This window comes from Sinohyriopsis cumingii, chromosome 18 (genome assembly GCF_028554795.1).
Source record: "Sinohyriopsis cumingii isolate HCF-2022 chromosome 18, ASM2855479v2, whole genome shotgun sequence".
NCBI classification, from domain to species: domain Eukaryota; kingdom Metazoa; phylum Mollusca; class Bivalvia; order Unionida; family Unionidae; genus Sinohyriopsis; species Sinohyriopsis cumingii.
Window position 1 is genome coordinate 80162048 of NC_142978.1, and position 19641 is coordinate 80181688.

Consider the following 19641-nt stretch of genomic DNA (forward strand, 5'->3'; position numbering starts at 1 on the left):
CTTATGCTAGACAAGACAATGTTCAACCAGAAGCTTTGGGGTTGGATCTTCAGCATCTGTCGGTACTAAAATGACACTGCAAAGAGGAGGGTAGTAGTTTTGCAGTTTAATCCATTTCTCTGCGCAAGATAGGCTATAAATGGTAGCCAATACAACTGGTGGAGGAAAAACCAGTGAAGGCCCTGGGTGAGAAGCACCAACATACAAGTAGCTACTGGCAAGCTTTCTCACATACCCCCATTCAGTTTACTTGGAAGCATAGCAGTTTCCTAAATGAGCATTTAAAATTAAATATTACTATCTAAAAAAACATTAAAAAATCTGGACTACGTCAAAACACTGGGTTATGGTGTAAAGAAAGCTCCAATGTTAAACCACAAAGCCTCATATTTACAAACTGTTTTAAGATCTTACTTTCATACATCTCAACTCGACTACATGCTAATGAAAATATTCACCCACTAGACCAATGAAATATTTGCTTACGATTGAAGAAAATTTCAAATGACCTTTTCAAAAATGATGTCAATGTTTTTATATTTTACAGAAATACAGGAAAAATTCAAGTTAAAATATATGCTCAAAGCTGAAAAGTTTTAAGCTGAGCAGATATGGCCATTTATTTGCACAATCAGTGGTCCACTGGATTTTTTGCAAGCCTAGTCCAAAATACCACCAATATTTGTTACGGTAGATGGTGGCAGTTCATCAATTGCAGTCAGATCCCAAATGCACGGAAACAATACGACTTCTCTAGGCCTTAACCTATTCTCCTAGGGTCTAACCAAAATAATGAGCAAAAACAATACAAGAAAGCTTGTTAAAACAAGTTTATTCACAGTGCACTCTGAGCCAGAAAAACTGTTCTAGATTGTAATAGACCATGAAATACTGAACATTAAAGAATGATGCCAGGATTAAACAATTTTTGGGGACATGCTTCATTCAAGAATCTAGATAAACACATGTCAACCATCTACAGGTAACTAGGTCAGTCTGGCTAGAGTGCATGAACATTCTACTGTTATGACAAGCACTAAATACTTCTGTGAAGAAACTGTCATATAAGTAGCACGTTTCAAGTTTGAATCTGGTAAGAAACAACAATCACAGGCATAGAACAAAGACAATAGTTAAACATTCTGATCAAGAGCTGCTAGCTAAAAGACTGGAACCATTCCAATATATGGGGAAAAAAATAGTGATAAATATAAATTAATTCATACAAATTATAACCAATTGAGAAATCAACATTCAAAAATTATGTGCAGTTGTATCTTGGCACATGGATATGTCATTAACAAGGACCAAAATTTCAGAACTTACAATTAACACTTCTAAAAGCTTGTAATACTAAGGATAACGAAATATTTATTTACTGCATCCAATCAAACATACTGCAATGAAAGGATATATGTGGACAATTAATACAGGTGTCAAGATCTCGATATGCAAGGGAAATAACATTTTGGCCAATCTAAATTTGCACGAGCAAATGTATCAAGAACAGTTTGGATTTCTGCAGGTCTTTTACCCAACTGGGCATTTTATCAAAGAATTAAAAAAAATGCGACCAGGCATCTCAATACTGTTTAACCAATTTAATAAAGACCAGATTTTTAAAGAGAACTTGCAGGATTTTTATTGTAAATCCACAATATGTTCTGTTCATATACACTACATGAATATTACATACACTCATTTTCAGTCTCCCTAAATTACAGCTAATCAGCATAGAAATTTAGGTCAACAGAAACATCAAAATTATTATACTATTTCAATTTAAATATTTATTATTTGATTTACATAAATAATACTTGAAACAAGTTTCAAAATATTCAGAATCTTAAAAAATATTCCAACAGTTTGTGAATTTGAAGTTTACACTCTGATATACAAATTGTTAGATATAATGATACAACATGCCATCACCAGACTCGTGAAAAAAGTACACAAGAGGAAAAAATTTCAGTTATATTTTCTTCAAAAATAATCTAAAAGAGGAAGAAGAAAAAACAACAAAAAAAACCCCAGAAAAAGTAATTGTGGTGGTTTAGGGCAAATAAGGTCCAAGTATTAATGGCTTAACAAGCGTACAAACATTAAGTTCAATGTCATTTTATACCCAACAAAATTATGGATTGAAAATTTATTCATTCACATCAATTTTGACCACAACAAATATTAACAGAAAAAACTGATAGCTTTGTATCTTCAATTTTTGTTCTTGTATTGGATCTAGACAGTCACAAAGACCAAAGAATGGAAGACAAGGTCATTTTTTAAAATTCCCTTTATACAAGACAGCTAAGTATCAGCAGCATTCAAGAAATAATCATATCAGGACAAGCAAAATGCATCATGTGCTAAAAAATGTGCAGTAAAATTTTGTCAACTTGTATGTTCCCTTTTTCTTCCCCGAATTAAGACAAAAGATTTAGCTTTTTTATGAATCATCATGGAGTATTTAGAATTACTGCAAAATTTTACTCCTGGATATCAACTATTAATGTGCATCAGTTAAAAAGTTAAACTTTACAAAGCCTTCAGATCTCTGAAATGAAGCAAAATGTCTGCTACTTACACTGAAAGACAACTATCTGCTTGGTCCACATTTCACTGTAAAAGTTGGGATATTTAACACAATCAGAATATTGTGGCCTCACAACTTAAAAGAAACTGAAAACTTTCCTAAAAGCCTATGGAATAAACAATTTTGTTGATTTTTCACAAATGGCAATGTAAATAATGAAGTCATCTCCAACCCATATGAATTACCTTGCTTTTACAGAACTAATTTAACCACGCGAGATTTGATTGTAACAAAATCTAGTCAATACTTGATCTGTAACTGCCCAATAATCTTGCTACATATAAAATTATCATTCACTACCAACAGTTTAATGCTGAAAATACAACTGTATTTTAACAATAAGCAATGCATTCATTGTTTAAAGAGCTGGAAAAAATAAGAAAAAATTCAAGGTATCTAAGTGATGACCGGATAGTTGACAACAAGCACATATGATCGATAAAATCTGTCTTTATCTCTAATCTGCTACATATCTACGTGTCAGTGCAGAAACAAAATTCAAAGGCCAGACCATGATCCGGCTGAATGTCAATTTCTAGGTAATTCAGAACCTTGGTTGTTTTCCAAGATGACATGTCCAATGTATAAAAAAAATGTTATTATCTCTAGTAATGGTGTCTACTTTATTGTTCCTCAGCTTCAACATCTTGAAGTTGATCCTTTTGTTCCCCATCTGAAAAATAAATACAGTATGAATCTGCAACTGTTACAGCTCTTTAGGTATCAAAGAATAGGTTCCATATTGCAACATTACAGATCTTGCATGTTAGACCATTCAGAACACATTACTGCAACACCTCACACTGTACATTTATGCCTGACGGATATTATGAATTGACTTCATGCTAGTGATCATCAAAATCAGGTGACAATCATTTGGTCAACAAAGGAACCCATTTGCATCGATCCCAACTTTCATTACTTAGAAGAATAAGAAAAACCACACCACCACTGTGCTTAATGTACAAATCTTGAGAACTGACATGTCATTTTTTGATGTAGTTTGTGCACAGAGATCAAAGTAATCATTATGCAGAGATTCTGCCAAGGCAGGACTACAACCTAGACAGCCATTTGTAATATCACTACTTTTTCAGCCAGTGGCACTGAACTTTGCGCATCCCAAAAATGAATGGGTTTTCCTAACCACAAATACAAACTTGTCCACAAAGTCTGGTGACTTCAAATGGACAACTAGTTACTATGTGGAAATGCAACTGGTATCATAGACCACTGATACCATAGCAACTGGAGAAACGCTAACTAAACTCAAGTTTGTGACTTTCAAAATCTCCCATGCAAACTTTTGCTATTAATACTACAATTGGCAGAAAAGTTAACTATTACATCTCACCATGCTTATTTTGGTGTTGGAAAACAAAACCAATGGCTTGTAGTGCTTGTTTATTCTCTGGTCTAACTGCAGAAGATTTGCAAACAAATTTGTGTTTTGCAAAATGTGAAGAAAAATAATCTCAATTGGTCTGATACTCTACTGTCCAAAGTACTTTACAGGAATTTGAGACAAGACCATTTTTTTCTTTAAACTGCCGAATGCTGAAGCCATCTCTGCTACTGTTGTGTGACAAGATATTAAAGTTAGCAGCTGTTGCAGCCATACTGGAATTAAGATGAGCAAAATTTTCACTTAGTACAAACTTGTCACCTAAGATCTGTGGCAAAACCCCATGCTTTTTTGACCATCCAGAGAAATTAGTTAAAAGGTTTGCAGTATGTTAATTGCAGCATGCCATATTATATGTCAGCTGTCATCATCATGTTCATTAAAGAGCCACTAGATATCCATAAAAGTCTTTAGGCGAGAGCCATATGCTGATGCAAGTCAATTCTGGAGGAGTAGCGACAAGATTTTCAAGATGACTGCCATGGTGGCCAGAACAATGTTTTATTTTCAGAATGAATTAGGTAACACATGGACTTTGGTAAAATTTTTAGGTCAATATGACTTTCCATCTCAGAGCAGCAACAAGATTTTCCTGATAGCTGCCATACTTGAGATCGGAGAGGCACCATTACATTTCAGGATTACCTGGACATACTGGATGTCATATCAGCACCAGTTTCAATTTATCACCAACTAAACAATAACAAATTCTTCAATAAAAAACCTCATCAGAAGTTGCAATAATGAGATCTGCAAGGTAGCTGTCATGTGGCTATACTGGATGTCAGATTGGCACAATATCCATTTGGAGCTACAAGACATCACACCCTCCATTCGGAGGAATTTCAAGATGGTTGCTGTGGCAGTCATAGTGGATGTCTGAGAAGCAAGATTTTCATTCTGGACCTTCTAGACCTTTGGATGAATGCACACGTGAAGTTTCATGACTATAATTCAGGAAGATGTTAGGATGGAGCACCAATAACTTGTGCCAATAGACACATCAGATAATGGAGAATAGGCCATCCTACAAATTCCTCTGGCATTTGACCAATAAGAGCTAAATTATGCAAAGACATTTAGGGCAGAGTGTACTAAAAGCAATTAGTCAACTCGAGTAAAAATACCTTCCCATTTTATGCAACACTAAATTGGGAAATTTTTGTTTGAACTCTTAATTTACAATATATACGGTGGAATAGGCAGTTCATGTAGCGCAAAGAACCAACTGTAAACTCCATTTTGGAGTACAGCAACTGCAAAAGATTATAGTCAACAGGTAATGTTTCCTGAATGAAAGCTACTTGGACTTATTCATTTTGTTACAAGTAATAGCATATTCTTTTAATGATATGAACCAATTCAAAAATGTTACTAGCAACAATCATCTTACCATCTGGCTGCTTACCATCGGGGTTCATGTCGGAGGTCCAAAGTGTTAAATTGTCTCTCAGAAGCTGCATAATCAATGTTGAATCCTTATAGCTTTCTTCACTAAGGGTATCTAGTTCTGCAATGGCATCATCGAAGGCAGCTTTGGCCAGCCGACACGCCCTGTCAGGGGAATTCAGGATCTCGTAGTAAAATACTGAGAAGTTGAGTGCAAGGCCTAACCTGATGGGATGTGTGGGTGGAAGTTCATTCATTGCAACATCACTAGCAGCTTTGTAGGCAACTAAACTGTTCTCTGCAGCTTCTTTTCTGTCGTTACCAGTAGCAAATTCAGCTAGATACCGATGATAGTCACCTTTCCTGAAATTATAAAATGCACGTAAGCATTTAAACACAAAGCAGCACATTACAGGCTATATGCATTTTCTTAAAAATTAACTTCTAAAATGTCAAGATACAATACTGCAAAAGGCTTTATGCAAATAAACATTTTTAAACAAAAGTAAACAATTTGCATAGAATTGTGTTTTGCTCTCTGTGGACAGTAGCATATACATTCTGAATAGGAATACCCTTCAGGAGATATACATGTTTCAGGCATGTGCATCCTATGCAGGAGTGGCACAGTATCACTTCATCCCTTGGATTAATTTTTGTACAATATTTCAAGAAGAATCTTCCATTAAAAAATGGGCAACTGCCTTTACATTACCCTCAACACAAACTGATAAGGCAGCCAACATTACAAAATACATTTTGCAAGTTGAAGCAGGGTTGGTGCTACCTTTAAAAAAATTGTTGCTAAAAAAAAAATCGCCAATATCAATATTTTGTCACCAATTTCATAATACATTAATATCCGCTTATCTCAACATCCTCAGGACCGAGACAATTTTGTTGACATAAATGGATGTTTAGATTGGGGGGGGGGGGGGGGGGGGGGGAATGAAAATAATTGAAATTTGGCATACAAGTTAATTTTCTTGGTGACCCATCATCAATGACTAGAATTTACTGGGAAAAAAAAAATAAAAATGAAAATCTGGGTTTTACACTGCCATTGGTAGTGATAGTAAGCATGAACATTTTTGTTGCAAAAAGGAAAAGTTTCACAGCACAATAAAGATGTTCCAATCAATACGAAAAATGAGGTTTGTTGCTGACTTCCTTTGATAAAGATCTCTGGCTTGCTTTGATGAAAGTGCATGTGTATGAAGGCGCCATTAAAGGCCCTCTTTATAGGACCAAACAAGCAATATCAAATAATTTGAACACGGAGATATAATTTTTCCCCATTTGCTTAGTATATATCCGAAACGATTGGTGCTACAGAGGCAATCATTTTCCTTTGAAGTTTCAGGAAAACTACTTTGCCATCATCTGATCAATTGTAATCATTCCCATTCCCGCCTGCATAATCTGCTAAATTTTAATTAAATAAGCATTCCAATGCCTCTACATCATCACACCTGATTTGTAAAACAAGTTGTCTAACTTCAAAAATACTTTACACAAAAAACTGTACCCCATGTTTTTAATACATTTAGTAAAATAAATGAAATGTATCATCCGATACCTTCGTAAAATGTTCGCTTTGTCATAAAATTAGTTTTTGTGTGTTTATGAACTCAATTTATGCTGTATTATTGCCATTTTACATTTTTACAGACCCATGTGCCAGGAAGATTCACTGTTCTTGCTAGCAAAAGGTCGGTCCAAGAATGTCAAATCAAATAAAATCCAAACAAAATTAAAATTAATACTCCCAGCACAACACAAAACTTCAATTACTGAAATAATCCATGAAAAAGAAAAGGTAGAACAATTTTCAATGAGTCAGCAGACACCTACTCCCATGAATTAATCAGCTATACTTAAGATGTTGCGCTCTACAGCAATGCCCAAAGAGCTCAGACAAGAGTAATCAGGTTTCTGGTTTTCAGAATAAGGAAAATTTCCAACTCTATCCAGACTTATTAAGAAAATAAGGCACTTCAAAAGTCCATGGTACAATGTTCATACAAAATTGCGTCAAACAATGATGCATGGTTTCTAAACTAAGCTGGTTAGAAGGATGAACTTTACTCGAAATTTGCAAGCAAGGGAAAAAGGGTCAACACTGGACCTAACAGAAAATTTTTAAAAAGACAAACTGATATTTAATATGCAGTTCACCTACCAAATGAAATCCTGCAATTCTGTGCTGGATACAAGCAACTTCCATGTGAAGTGGTCATGTTAATTAACATTTACTAGAAGTATTCAATGCATAACCAATGTAACCAAAACCATAAAAGACTCATCGATGGTTATGAAGATACCAAATGGCAATAACCTTGTAACCCAATTCCATCAACACCAACTGATGGCATTGTTATTTGTATTATGTACATTTCAAGAAGAGTGTCTGTGTGATTTGGATGTTTAATGTAGCTTTAACAATTTCTCAGTCATATCACTACATTTGCAGTGTGGCAGTTTATAGTGATGTCTAGTACTGGGGCATCATGCTGCAGACATGCAGCATGATGTCCCACCCAGTCTCATTATCCCGACACCAGGCTGACCAGGCACACTAACCTCTTAATGCTGAGCGCCAAGCAAGGCAGCTGTTAGTATCATTATTATAAGTCTTTGGTATGACTCAGCTGGGGATTGAACCAATTTCAGGAAGAGAAGATCAGATGAAAACCAGAACTGGAGGGCTATTGTTGCATGATGTTCAGGAGGAAGATGAGTTTCTAGCCAAACAAAGGACTAAAAGATGACAAGGAGGGTCTTGGGTCCCATATACATCCCTATGGATGGGTGTGGGAGGCAGTAAAAATAATAGAAAAAATGATATATGTGCCTGTCTTGTAACCATTTCCACAATAACAAATATCGCCATAAAATTACACCCCTTTCTTGATCCATTATGAGCACACCATTTTGTCTCGTGCATAAAGGGATACATTCTTCCCATGTTATTGGTCTTTTCTATTTGTACCATCATTCAAACATAAAACATGGGCATGTGTGTCCTAGGATATGTTTCAAGTCTGTCTACTGTTCTGGTAAATTCTCCAGGAGGTCTGACAGTGGTACACTACTTTTATGACACAAAGTAAAATCCATCCCCTCATATATCATTGTTGTGGTCCAAGAGCTCATACAACGTGCTAAATTAGTTCTATGATTCTACACATTGGATTTTACTTAATTTTAGTATCTGGCTCAATAAAATTGATCGCAAGTGCTGATCTGTATATGGCCTAACTTCTAACACGAATGGTCTACAAATGTGCAGCACCAACTTATTACCACTATCAAGTCATCTTTTTTTGCATATACATGTACTCACATTTTATAATAAAAGACCTTTGATTCTCCAGAAGTTGCAGATGGTATCAAGTGCTTGTCTAGAACTTCCAATACTTCATTACAAATGTTCTTCAGTTCATTTTCAACCTGAAAAGAAAATACTTAGATACTGAAGCTAGATCAGGTTACAAATTTGCTATAAGTGACTCGAATGAAACATTCAGTCCTTTGTTCAACCATACATTCACTCAGTTCAAAGCTATTCCATCAAACAGGGCAAAGGTTATTAGACGAGCTTCACTGAGACCCACAGCCAACCCCAAAAAAGGAGACCATTTTCTCTTATATCAGACCTGCCAACCCTGACGAGTCCATCTCAGTAAGGTAGTTGATTTTTTTCTGTAAGATTAACCAGTTTTTAGTAAGGTGTAGCAAAATATCAATAACTGCTATTGTATAGATTGAAAATGTAATTATAAGTTTGACGCATTAACGATAAAGATATGTTCAACTGAAAAAGTTTGTAAAGTACGCATAGACTTTATTTACCACTAGTACAGTTGCACAAATTGTAGTTCCAAACCAACTTAACGTAATTCTTGGAAATTCTTTTCCATTTCACATGAAAACGGTAATCATATACTACGAGACATCCTCAAAATGGCACACGATGTTCAATAAATATAACTGTGTCCTTTCCAGCTTTTATTCACAAGAATTTGAATACTCCTTTTTATTCTTCTGTGTTGATTATTAACACTTTTCTAGAAGCTTATTTTCCCTTTCGTCTTAAACATGCAACACTTTCTGGAAGTCATTAAAATAATTCTATAATCAACAGTATGATCATGCAGACACTGGTGCTGCTGTATAGTCTGGTTCCCTGACTAATTTCATTAATTCTAAGATGAAACCCAGATCCAAATAAAACACGGATGAACCAATTATTCATATTTTTGGGCAGCAATAATTTTTTCATAATTTTTGCTAGTAGGCCACAAGTTCATATTTTAAGGGTAATTTCATAAGACTTATGGCAAAATCATAAGAGTTGGCAGGTTTGTTATGTCCATGATATGCCGACAAGGTATCCATGTACTCTCACACGGATAATAATCTGGGTAATAAAATGAGCCATCAGGTATTTGTTTACCATATACAAGTTTTCTGCCAGTGAATGTGGCATCACAAGCCCTGGCTTGTAATGACAGCACTAATTATATTCAAGCTGACAAAATCCTTTCGATCTAGCTGCGAGTGCATGCACATGTTCAGTGCCAAGTAGAGGTCTGTCTCTTCCAGTAATTGTTCGACCTTAATCCATCAAATTGTTTTCACATTTGACAACCCTTCGACTGAGCCATGAGTGTGGTACAGAGACATGTAACAAGGTTGTTTGATCTTTCCACACAGCTGACAGGTGTTCATTTGCAACCAATAACGGACAACATAAAGTGTATGATCAAGCATCCAAATAAGACAGTGAAGCCAAGGAAAAGGAGTTTGATGATATTTATTACAATGACTAGACCACTACGATTTACTAGATGATTCAGGCTTTCAGAACTTAATCAGACAGTGAGAATTAAAACTTGGACATTGTACCAGATGACATTATGTTGCGACAGTTATAGGATACAAGGAATAAATTTTAAAAAATGTGGACCAAAATTCAGGGTTAGAAATGAAATTAAATTTTAGAATTCAAGAATGATTTGATTTTTCTCTCCATGGCTTAAGCAAAATTTTGAGGTTCCAGATGAAAACATTTATTAAAATTTTTTGATAAATTATGGCTTCGAGTTTGTTTCTAAATAATAAAAATAAAGATTAAATGAAAATTAATTTAAACAAAAAAGTGGACAAATCCTATGAAATTTCCACTAAAATGTCATCTTGCACACTGTCCAGCAAATGATCCATTAAAGAAATGTAAAAATCTGCACAATATACACATTATCCATTTCTACAACCTAATACATTTCTTGAAAGGACTTTTAAGCGCTACAAGTTTTTCTTGAGCTATTTTTCAAGTGCCCTGATTTCCTCTACCTTATCCCTTCTCACTTTCTTTTTTCACTGCATAAAAATGTCATGGTCACTTTTCAAACATTGGGGCTACACCATTCTGAAAGCCAACTTCATTGAAATCTACTCTTACAACTGCTACCATCTATGCCCATGGTAAAGATTTGCTTAGCCTTCCTTTTAGACCGACTTATTGGGCTCAATGTGCAATCATTTCTCTTCCTTCTCAAGGAGAGCCTTTTTTCTTTCAAGCTGGTGCTTGTATTGGCGACAGGCAGTGCACATATTCTGACAGAGTTACATCTGTTCCCTCATGCAAGAAATCTTTCTTATAGTAATTAAATGCACTTTTTCCAGATGCCTTCTGAGCTTAAATTTTTCTGTAAACAGCTTCTTTTGTAGGTGCCGTTTCTAACTCTTCCGTGATTAACGTAGAGCAGAGGTCACGAAATGCCAGTCCTATAGCATTCAGTTTTCTTATAAACTAACCAACTATCGACATTTCGCTCAAGCCATTCCCATTTCCTTACGTTTTTAAAAACCTTTATCCAAACTTCTTGTGTCATGGTCTCTCTCAACAACTCGGGATGCCACTTTTTGCAAACAGGCTTCTTTCCATTGCCATCAGTTTCCATTACACGAAGATGCAATGGATGAATTTAAACTTTTGACCAACCAGAATACTCTTTACGAGTCGTGGGCTAACTAATATATGGAATGAATACGTTACAAGGGTCGTTACGGAATGGGAACAAACAGACCATTGTTAAAAAACCGAATCGGATATGATAATAATAAAAAGGGGACCATATCAAGAAAAATTGGATTCAAGTCAGGAGAAAAGCGGAATTCCGCTTTAAAACGGAGAAAAATCGTGTCTGATATATCTTCAAGTGAATGGAAAAGTGATATCAGTTCCAACTGCACGCGTTCTTGCACCCCAAAACTGAGTACTAAATGTTTAGATAATACTCTACAACAAGAAGAAAATAAAAGGATTAATTGTGTCAAGTCTATAGGTTGGCACTAATGATTTTCAAAAGGGCAACTAAGAAGTCAGTATCCCATAAGCTGATAATCAGACCCATGAAAATTACATATCTGGCAATTCTGAAGTTATTAATTGTTATATGCTGTGTGGATTTTGGTCCAAAAGTTCCAAAGTGGGGCTCCACTGCAGAGGCTTGTTTAGTCAGAATTGTTAGATGTCCCCATGATACATTATTCCTTCACATTCAAGAACGATACAATGTACAAACTATGATCTCTTCAAGCAACAGTGCTCGAATTTGCACTAAACATGGGGGTTAAAGCTGATAAATGGAATGAAATGTAGTCAGTCACTGCAGTGCTCTCCAAGTTGCAAACATTTATCATGAACCATAAACACACTTTATGGGCCCAAACATCTCTACTCCATCTGATCTACAACTTTTATTAAAGGATATTTCTCAACAAGTCACAATTTTTAAACCAATACAAAAATACTAGATATTCCCCACAAATGAAAGCCATAGCATATACTTCATTCAATAACATGTACCGTTTCCCTGTAGGATTTCATGTGCGTAACCTTGTCATGGTGAGTCTTGTCATCTTTATTTTCTTCCTTCTGTTCTACACTGCTGAGAATTCTCCAGGAGGCCCTTCTGGCACCAATAACATTCTTGTATGCTACGGATAACAGGTTACGCTCCTCCACAGTTAACTCCTGGTCCATGCTGGCCACTTTCTTCATATATTCAACCATTTCTGAAACAGATAGGCCATAAGCATGAGGAAAGATGGACAGGAATACAAAAAATATGCCACATTAAATTAATTTTGATAAATGTTCTTGAAGACAGCAGCACAAATTTTGTATGAAGCAATCAGTGCCCTGTTCTATTTTTTTATATGCTGGTCTTATTTAATGATATCTTGTTCTGAACATTAAAAAAAGAGAATCCCATTTCTAGTCTTCTGCAGAAGACACATGAAAGACGTCGAGAAGGTTTATTCTATTGTGTGGACAAGCCTACCAATGCTAAAGTGATCATCATGTGGAGCTTCTCTAAAAAAAGAAGTTGCAATACCCCAACCCAAAAAAACTACAAAGGAACTTGCACCGTGCAATTAATTATTCATAGCTACGAGTCCCTTGAAGGAATAGATTTCCCATGGATTCAAGACCAAATCATTTCCATTTAACTGCAACCACCATTGATATTCGTGAGCAAAAAGATTTTCATATCGGCCAATGTGTCAACCATCTCAGATGCAAGATCAGCACCATTTTCATTGCTAACAAATATTGAAAATAACCATCCAATCAAGAGTAATGATAGTAAGATTATCAAGATGGCTGCTATAGTGGCCATCAAATAAGAAATTTTTCATCCAAGATAAACCAGACACGATAAAAAGCCTTCAAGCTAAACCCCAAGTAATGAGATTTTCAGCATCACTGCTATACCGGACTTCAGTTCATCCCCCAACTTAGTATGGATGAAGACCATCAATTTGTGCCAAAGAATCTGATCAACAATCAAATTTTCTGAAAGCATTAATTTTATTAGCCAATTCGAAGGTCACCAGAACCGGACTCCAAAGCTACATGTAGGGCAGTGATCTTGTTTTAAGCAGTTGAAAAGCAATAACAAGCTCTCCAATGATGAACGTCAGACCACACTATTTTCATTTAGGATCAAAGAGACAAAAAGTCTTGGTGATATTAAGTGAGTTGACCATCCATTCAGAAGGAAAAGTGATGACATGATGATAGCTGCTATGGTGGTCATATGGAAGTCTAAGCAGCATTTTCACTTAGGACCAATTAGTCCTCATGATGAATGTGCATGGCATATCCATCAAGTAGTTTTGAAGCAGTAATAATACACTAGTAGACGACAGGTGGGCTATCTCACCATCTCTTCTGATTTATGACAAAGCTGATACACTAAAATAATTCAGAATCAGTACTTGAAACTTTTCAGATGACTGGAAAGAGTCAGTCATCAATGCAGATGAGGGATGAAAGCGCCTACTAGATATGCAAATTTAATGAACTGGGTATTTTACACTACGATCTGTAAGCAAGTGCACTCTTATTCAGAGTATTTGAAAATAAAACAGGAAAGTAGACATGAAATTGGTTCCAACTGTATATCCAATATAGCTGCCACATCAGCCATCATGAAAATTGTGTGGTCACTAACACCCTGAATGGGTTTTCAATCTGACAGTATGTCCACAGCAGACAATTTAAAAATATCACTGGAATATTGGAGATGGCTTCAACACACCGCATTTAAAAGGAAATAATGATCTTGTCTTGAATTAACTGGCATTTCTGAAAGCGCTCCCAGGCAGTACCATAAAACAAAACCTAACAAGATCCCTGAAAATTGTCCCCTATAGTTATAAAATAAAAAGAGCCAAGATTCTTGAAAATCTAGTTGCTGCTGCTCCTGAATGGATAAACATATCAACATGGGGTTTTCAGTCAAAGATGCCATAGAATGTTTAGTTGGTCCTAAATAAAATGGTGCCAATATGAATATGATAGCCATGTCAAAAACCTTGCATATTGTGGTGGATTTTTCACCAGAAGACTTCTTATGATGACCAACCGGATGGTCTTATGACGGAAAGGGTCCCTGATATAATCTTCAATATGGCTGCCACCCAGGGACTATTGAAAATCTTGTTACTATATCTGAATTAATGCTCAGGTCAGCATGGGGTATCACAAAAGACTTCTTATATTGCTCTGGTGACCCTGAATTGAAATGGTTCTCGTCTGACAACCATTATGTGGCCATACTTAAAACGTCATTTTCAATACTTGCCTTAAATGTAGTCTGAAAGTTGTTCTTTGGAAAATGTCAATATTGCATTATTCGTCTTGAAAATATCTTTTTGCCTCCAAAAGGGATGGCTAAATGAACATGGGATTTCACCAAGACTTCTTATGATACCTCATAATGGTAGATATTTATAGTAGTCTCCATCCATGTACTTTTTAAAATTCGTAAGATCTGTATTTACTATCAACAAAATGGTGCATTTTCAATATTGCACTGTCCAGCATTCTACAATCATTTCATCTTGTGCATATTTCGAAGGAAAACTTTATACCACTTCCCTGCCAGTAGCTTCTTATGGGTCGGTGGTTCTTTCTCGGGTTTTCTTCCACCATTTATACTGGCCACCATGTAAAGCCTATCTTGTGTTGAAATATGGTGTTAAACACCATAACAACCACTTCCTTGTCCCTGGGCTGCATAAAAGCAGACTCGCACCGTCATAACATTATGCATGCTCTACACTTCATAATTTCTAGCACATCAGTCATTTTTGTCTATGTAACTGTTATTAGTCTAAAACATTTTGCAAAGTAAGCAAACGTCTTAGTTTCAGACAAAATTGTGGCATTTTCAAACTCGCAACTGCTGCATATTCCATAAAGATGCGTTAGGTGTGAAACTACAATTTCTCAAATAAGAAACAGGAAATTTTATTATAGATTTAAGAGGCATATATATATATTGGATTGGTTTAACCTGCAATCTTCATTCCTAAATAAACATTTTTATGGTTCGGACCAAGTGTTGTATCAAGATAGTGTGATTTTGATTTTTAACATAGCGTTAACAATTTTTCAGACATATCGTTACAATGTCTGCAGCTTATACATGCCAACCACTGGTGAGGAAAAAGTGTAATCTAAGTGGACAAAAAGAGTAATCTGAGCAGAAAAAAAAAAAGTAATCCACAAATAACAAAATAAAATTCAATGAGCACATGTACAAAATTATTTATTTACCCCTTCTGGTATTTTAACATCAATAACTGCTTCAAATTTTCATATATAGCACTGAGCTTTAAAAAGCAATAGTGTCTCATACTGCATACCAAAACACTTTGTACCAGCTGAGATTATGAATGTTTTGCACACCAGTAGAGAACCAAGTGCTGGGTTACAAAGCCTGGATCTGAATTCAGTTCTGTTTCTGTTAATGCTGAACAATCTCTCACTGTCAGCATTAAATGGTCAAGAACCAATATTCCTTACATAAACTGACAAAGAGGAGGAAATGTATATCTTCCAGTTATTGGATCATTTAGCTGGGAAATAAGGTGCCATTGCACATCAACTCTGTCTGCATGAAGTACATTGTCAAGTAGAATGCCAACTTGATACTTTATTAGCAGCCTTTCCTGAAGCAAGGTGCATCATATGACTGGGACTACCTGACATGTACAATGATGGAGACATTTTTCAAAATGCAGAATGCAACTCCTTTATGAATTCCAGTCATTACTGATGCATAATCAGCTGAAAATCACATATAGTTCTGTTAAACTTGTTTATTCAACGCATTATCAAGCAAATAAAAATAGTTTCTCCAGTGGAATCTATTGTTAATTCTGGTAATGAAAGAAGAGCACTCTTACTTTGCCCTTTTCGTCCTCAGTCTCGTACACCCGGATCCAAATCAAACATGGATAAACAAATTTTCCAGCAATGATCATTATTCTGTAGTTTTTACTAGTGTGCCTTAAGTCCACATTTAAAGGGTAATTTTCAGAAAATTTCTGGGAAAATCATAAGAATTGGCAGGTCTGTATTGTCCATGTCAAATCCACCCACCATGAGGTCCTTGTGTCCCTTCAAATGCACTCCTTTAGATCTTTCTGGGTTGCCCTCGTGTAAAAAAAATTCACCAAGTGTCCATCAACCTTTGCTGCAACAAAGTACTGCAGTTTCACTTGCACACTTAATAGCATTGACTGCCATTGTAGGATTTTGTAATCTGAAAAGGCACAATTCTAAGCAAGTCCAGAACAAATTCGACAAAATGTCCGATATTCAGTGCTGCATTTGTCCCACTATCAGGGGCCACACCACCAAGGAAAGTGGGCAACTTTACAACCTTCAGTTAGGAAAGAGTAAATGGCCTCCCCTTTGATTTTTTAGATGTCTAGTGACCGTAGTCGTTTAGATGCTCCCTCGCTTAGCCAGTGTGGTATTATAGCTCAAATTGAAATGTTGGCATCAGTTTATCAAATAGCTGGAGCCATATAAATTGTCTGGAATGCAATGAAGCTATCAAAATATTTTCTTCAGCAACACTATATTTTTTTCATTTTTGTTAAAAAACGGATGTCCACTTAATCTGATTTTGGCACTCCCAGCTTCCAATGCATTCCAGTCAAGTGACATTTTGATTCATTTTACTTGAAAACATGTCCATTTACTTGTGAGAGAATCTGAATTTAATAGAACAGAAGAAAAAAAACACCAGAATAAGTCAAGTCCAGTGAAAGCAATACAACTTTAATTTGTAGAAAAGTGTCTATATTTGGCTGCCAAGTCTCATATTCCTGAATATTTTACTTTTTGTTCCGAGGTCAGTAGACCATGAAACATTGCTACACAGCACCATTATTGAGGTAGGAAGATGGCGACCTACTGAAACAAATTATCAGGTGCTGCATCTTACTTGTAGGACCAAGTCTAACAGGGCTAGATATAGGTCACTTAATAATGGCATGGCAGACTATTTTTAAAGCAACATTGCCATTATGACAGGACTTTAGCGAAAGTGCATATCAATGAGGTCAAATAGGCACATTTATTCAAATTAAATTGAATATTAATAGTTGTTCTATGATTAGAGGAAACCAGGATTTGGCCAAAAAGTAGATTAATCAAAATATACAAAATACACAGCTGTAAACACCGACCCACAGCTTTCATGACATCACATTACCATCATACTGGTTTATTCTGAAATTTAAAACAAATTCGTTTCGAGCAATGTTGGATTAGGTCCAATACTACAAGCAGGTGTCTACTTCCGGAATTCATTTTCATACTCGTAAACAAGGTAATAAATCCAATGTAATACCAGTGTTCACCCGAGTGCATTTGCACTGTAATCGTTTGCACATGGCGGAATAAGTACTAGGCCTACAAATTGACGCTTCTAAAAAGGGCGTGAAGATTTCGCCGGCAGACAGTGAGTCATTATCTAAAATGGCGGCCACAGCATAACCATGGACACAATTGCATACAACACAGCGAAAATGCATCGATGGTTAAACAACTGAAAGAATAGATAACAAGCACCTTAATAATTTTAAGCCAGCGAAATCTGAGACAATAAAAGTACGACATTTTTACACATACAGCGGGAGAGTAAAATCTGACAGGTTATCTTGACAGGTCGCCAATGGAATGCACATTTGTAATGGGGCCAATCCCACTTAGGACAAATAAATTGGAATATCACAAAAGTAACCAACTTTACCGTCATATCTTTCTGCCTGTTCGGCCAACTTGGCCATATACACTTGATCTTCTCTATCTGCCATAGCCGATGGCTTCCAAAACTGACCGAAAGAAGTGGATACTGAGACACTAAAAGTATCTATCGAACCGTAATGGCTGTACCCGCCAGTGCTTACAAAAGTAGTGCTACTACTATATTCATATTCATACGCGTCGTAAGACAGGTCCATTCAAGTTTACAGGTGAATGTGTCTACGATGAAGAACTAGTCCCCATATAAATATAGTGTAGTAAATATTTCAAACGAATTACTACAGTTATAAAGAAAATAAATATGGTGACTTGTATGGTTATGATCTGCGTTGGCCGAAGTTCTGAACAAAATTCGTAAAGGACTTAATTAACAGAAACATATCGAGAAATACATGATCGGTTTATACCATGTTCGTTTTGTATAACAATCACTTCTCTAACCTCCATAGTTTCGCTAACTACAAATTAAATTTTGTATTATTTATTGATAGTTTTACTATTTTCATTCAGCCCCATTGGCGGATTCAGAAGTAGGCGTAGTTTGGGGGCTGGGGGTAGCGTGGATAGTAAACAAGTTGGCAAGTAGGTCTGTTGGATATAACCCTTGGTTTAGGCCCAGAAACGCCTGCATTTTAAGCGCTTTTACAGCACACTTTTGACTACTTAAATGTAAAGAGGTCTTACCCACTCAACATCTGCCGCTAGTACCGCACAAACATATAAATGACGTTTCCAAACTGAACAAAAGTAATGAAATTGTTCATTCTTATTGCTTTAACTAAAAATTATTAACTTCAAAACTATGTGATGTTTATTTCTTTCAATCTTTTCTATACTACAGTTTGTGCTCTTTTTTGTAATACAATTGGTGTAATCATGCCATTTATATAAAAGTGAACATATTTTATTTCTTGTTTTAAACATTAAATGCTTATTTTCAACAACCTTCGATATCAATGCAGTTTTACCAGAAGAAAAAAAATTAAAAAAATAAAAACATTTTGGATCGCTCTGATGGCCTTGTGGTTAGAGCGTCCGCCTCAGAAGCAGGAGGTCGTGGGTTCGAACCCCGGCAGAGTCATACCAAAGACTTACAAAAATGGTAGGCCTACTAACAGCTGCCTCGCTAGGCGCTCAGCATTAAGAGGTTAGTATTAGGACTGGTCGGCCTGGTGTCAGGATAATGTGACTGGGTGGGACATGATGCTACATGTCTGCGGCATGATGCCCCAGTGCTAGACATCACTATAAACTGCCACACTGCAGACATAGTAGCGATATGACTGAAAAATTGTTAAAGCTACATTAAAAATCCTAATCACACACACGCACAAAAGATTTGTATTTGCTTAAACATGAAGAACGCACAAAAGATTTGTATTTGCTTAAATATAGATAAGTAGGAAATTGATTTGAGAATTGCTTCAGATATATATATATATAGTAACGTGCTCATCCCGGTTTCATTTCCCCGCGCAAGCTCACTTTTATTTAGAAAATTAATTCCTGTTTCGAAACTTCAGCAATCCTTAAACTGAGACCTTGAATTGGTTGCAGTATTATAATGTACTGGTAGTATATAGAGAGTCGTCTGAGAGCAGACGAAAT

At 36.0% G+C, this 19641-nt stretch overlaps 1 protein-coding gene across 2 annotated transcripts; it reads right to left on the bottom strand.

The window, feature by feature from the left end:
* Positions 1-816: 816 nt before the first annotated feature.
* Positions 817-18195, bottom strand: LOC149777144 (14-3-3 protein epsilon-like). Of its 2 annotated transcripts, none has more exons than XM_089941836.1 (5): positions 18020-18195; positions 12265-12473; positions 8734-8840; positions 5407-5750; positions 817-3266 (listed from the first exon to the last, which is right to left on the bottom strand). In XM_089941836.1, the coding sequence occupies exons 1-5, from the start codon at positions 18081-18083 to the stop codon at positions 3217-3219; spliced, it is 774 nt and encodes a 257-aa protein (XP_089797962.1). In that variant the 5' UTR covers positions 18084-18195; the 3' UTR covers positions 817-3216. The 2 variants fall into 2 exon arrangements, with proteins under 2 accessions (XP_089797962.1, XP_089797961.1); XM_089941835.1 differs by having other exon boundaries at positions 5392-5750.
* Between the last annotated feature and the right edge of the window lie 1446 nt (positions 18196-19641).

Bases quoted from the DNA above. Each gene is read 5' to 3' on its own strand.
- LOC149777144 (XM_089941835.1), bottom strand. From the start codon at position 18,083: ATGGCAGATAGAGAAGATCAAGTGTATATGGCCAAGTTGGCCGAACAG. The intron at 12,474-18,019 runs GTAAAGTTGGTT...TATCTGTTTCAG, and splicing joins ACAGGCAGAAAGATATGACG to AAATGGTTGAATATATGAAG. The intron at 8,841-12,264 runs GTACATGTTATT...TTTTCTTTTCAG, and splicing joins TGAAATCCTACAGGGAAACG to GTTGAAAATGAACTGAAGAA.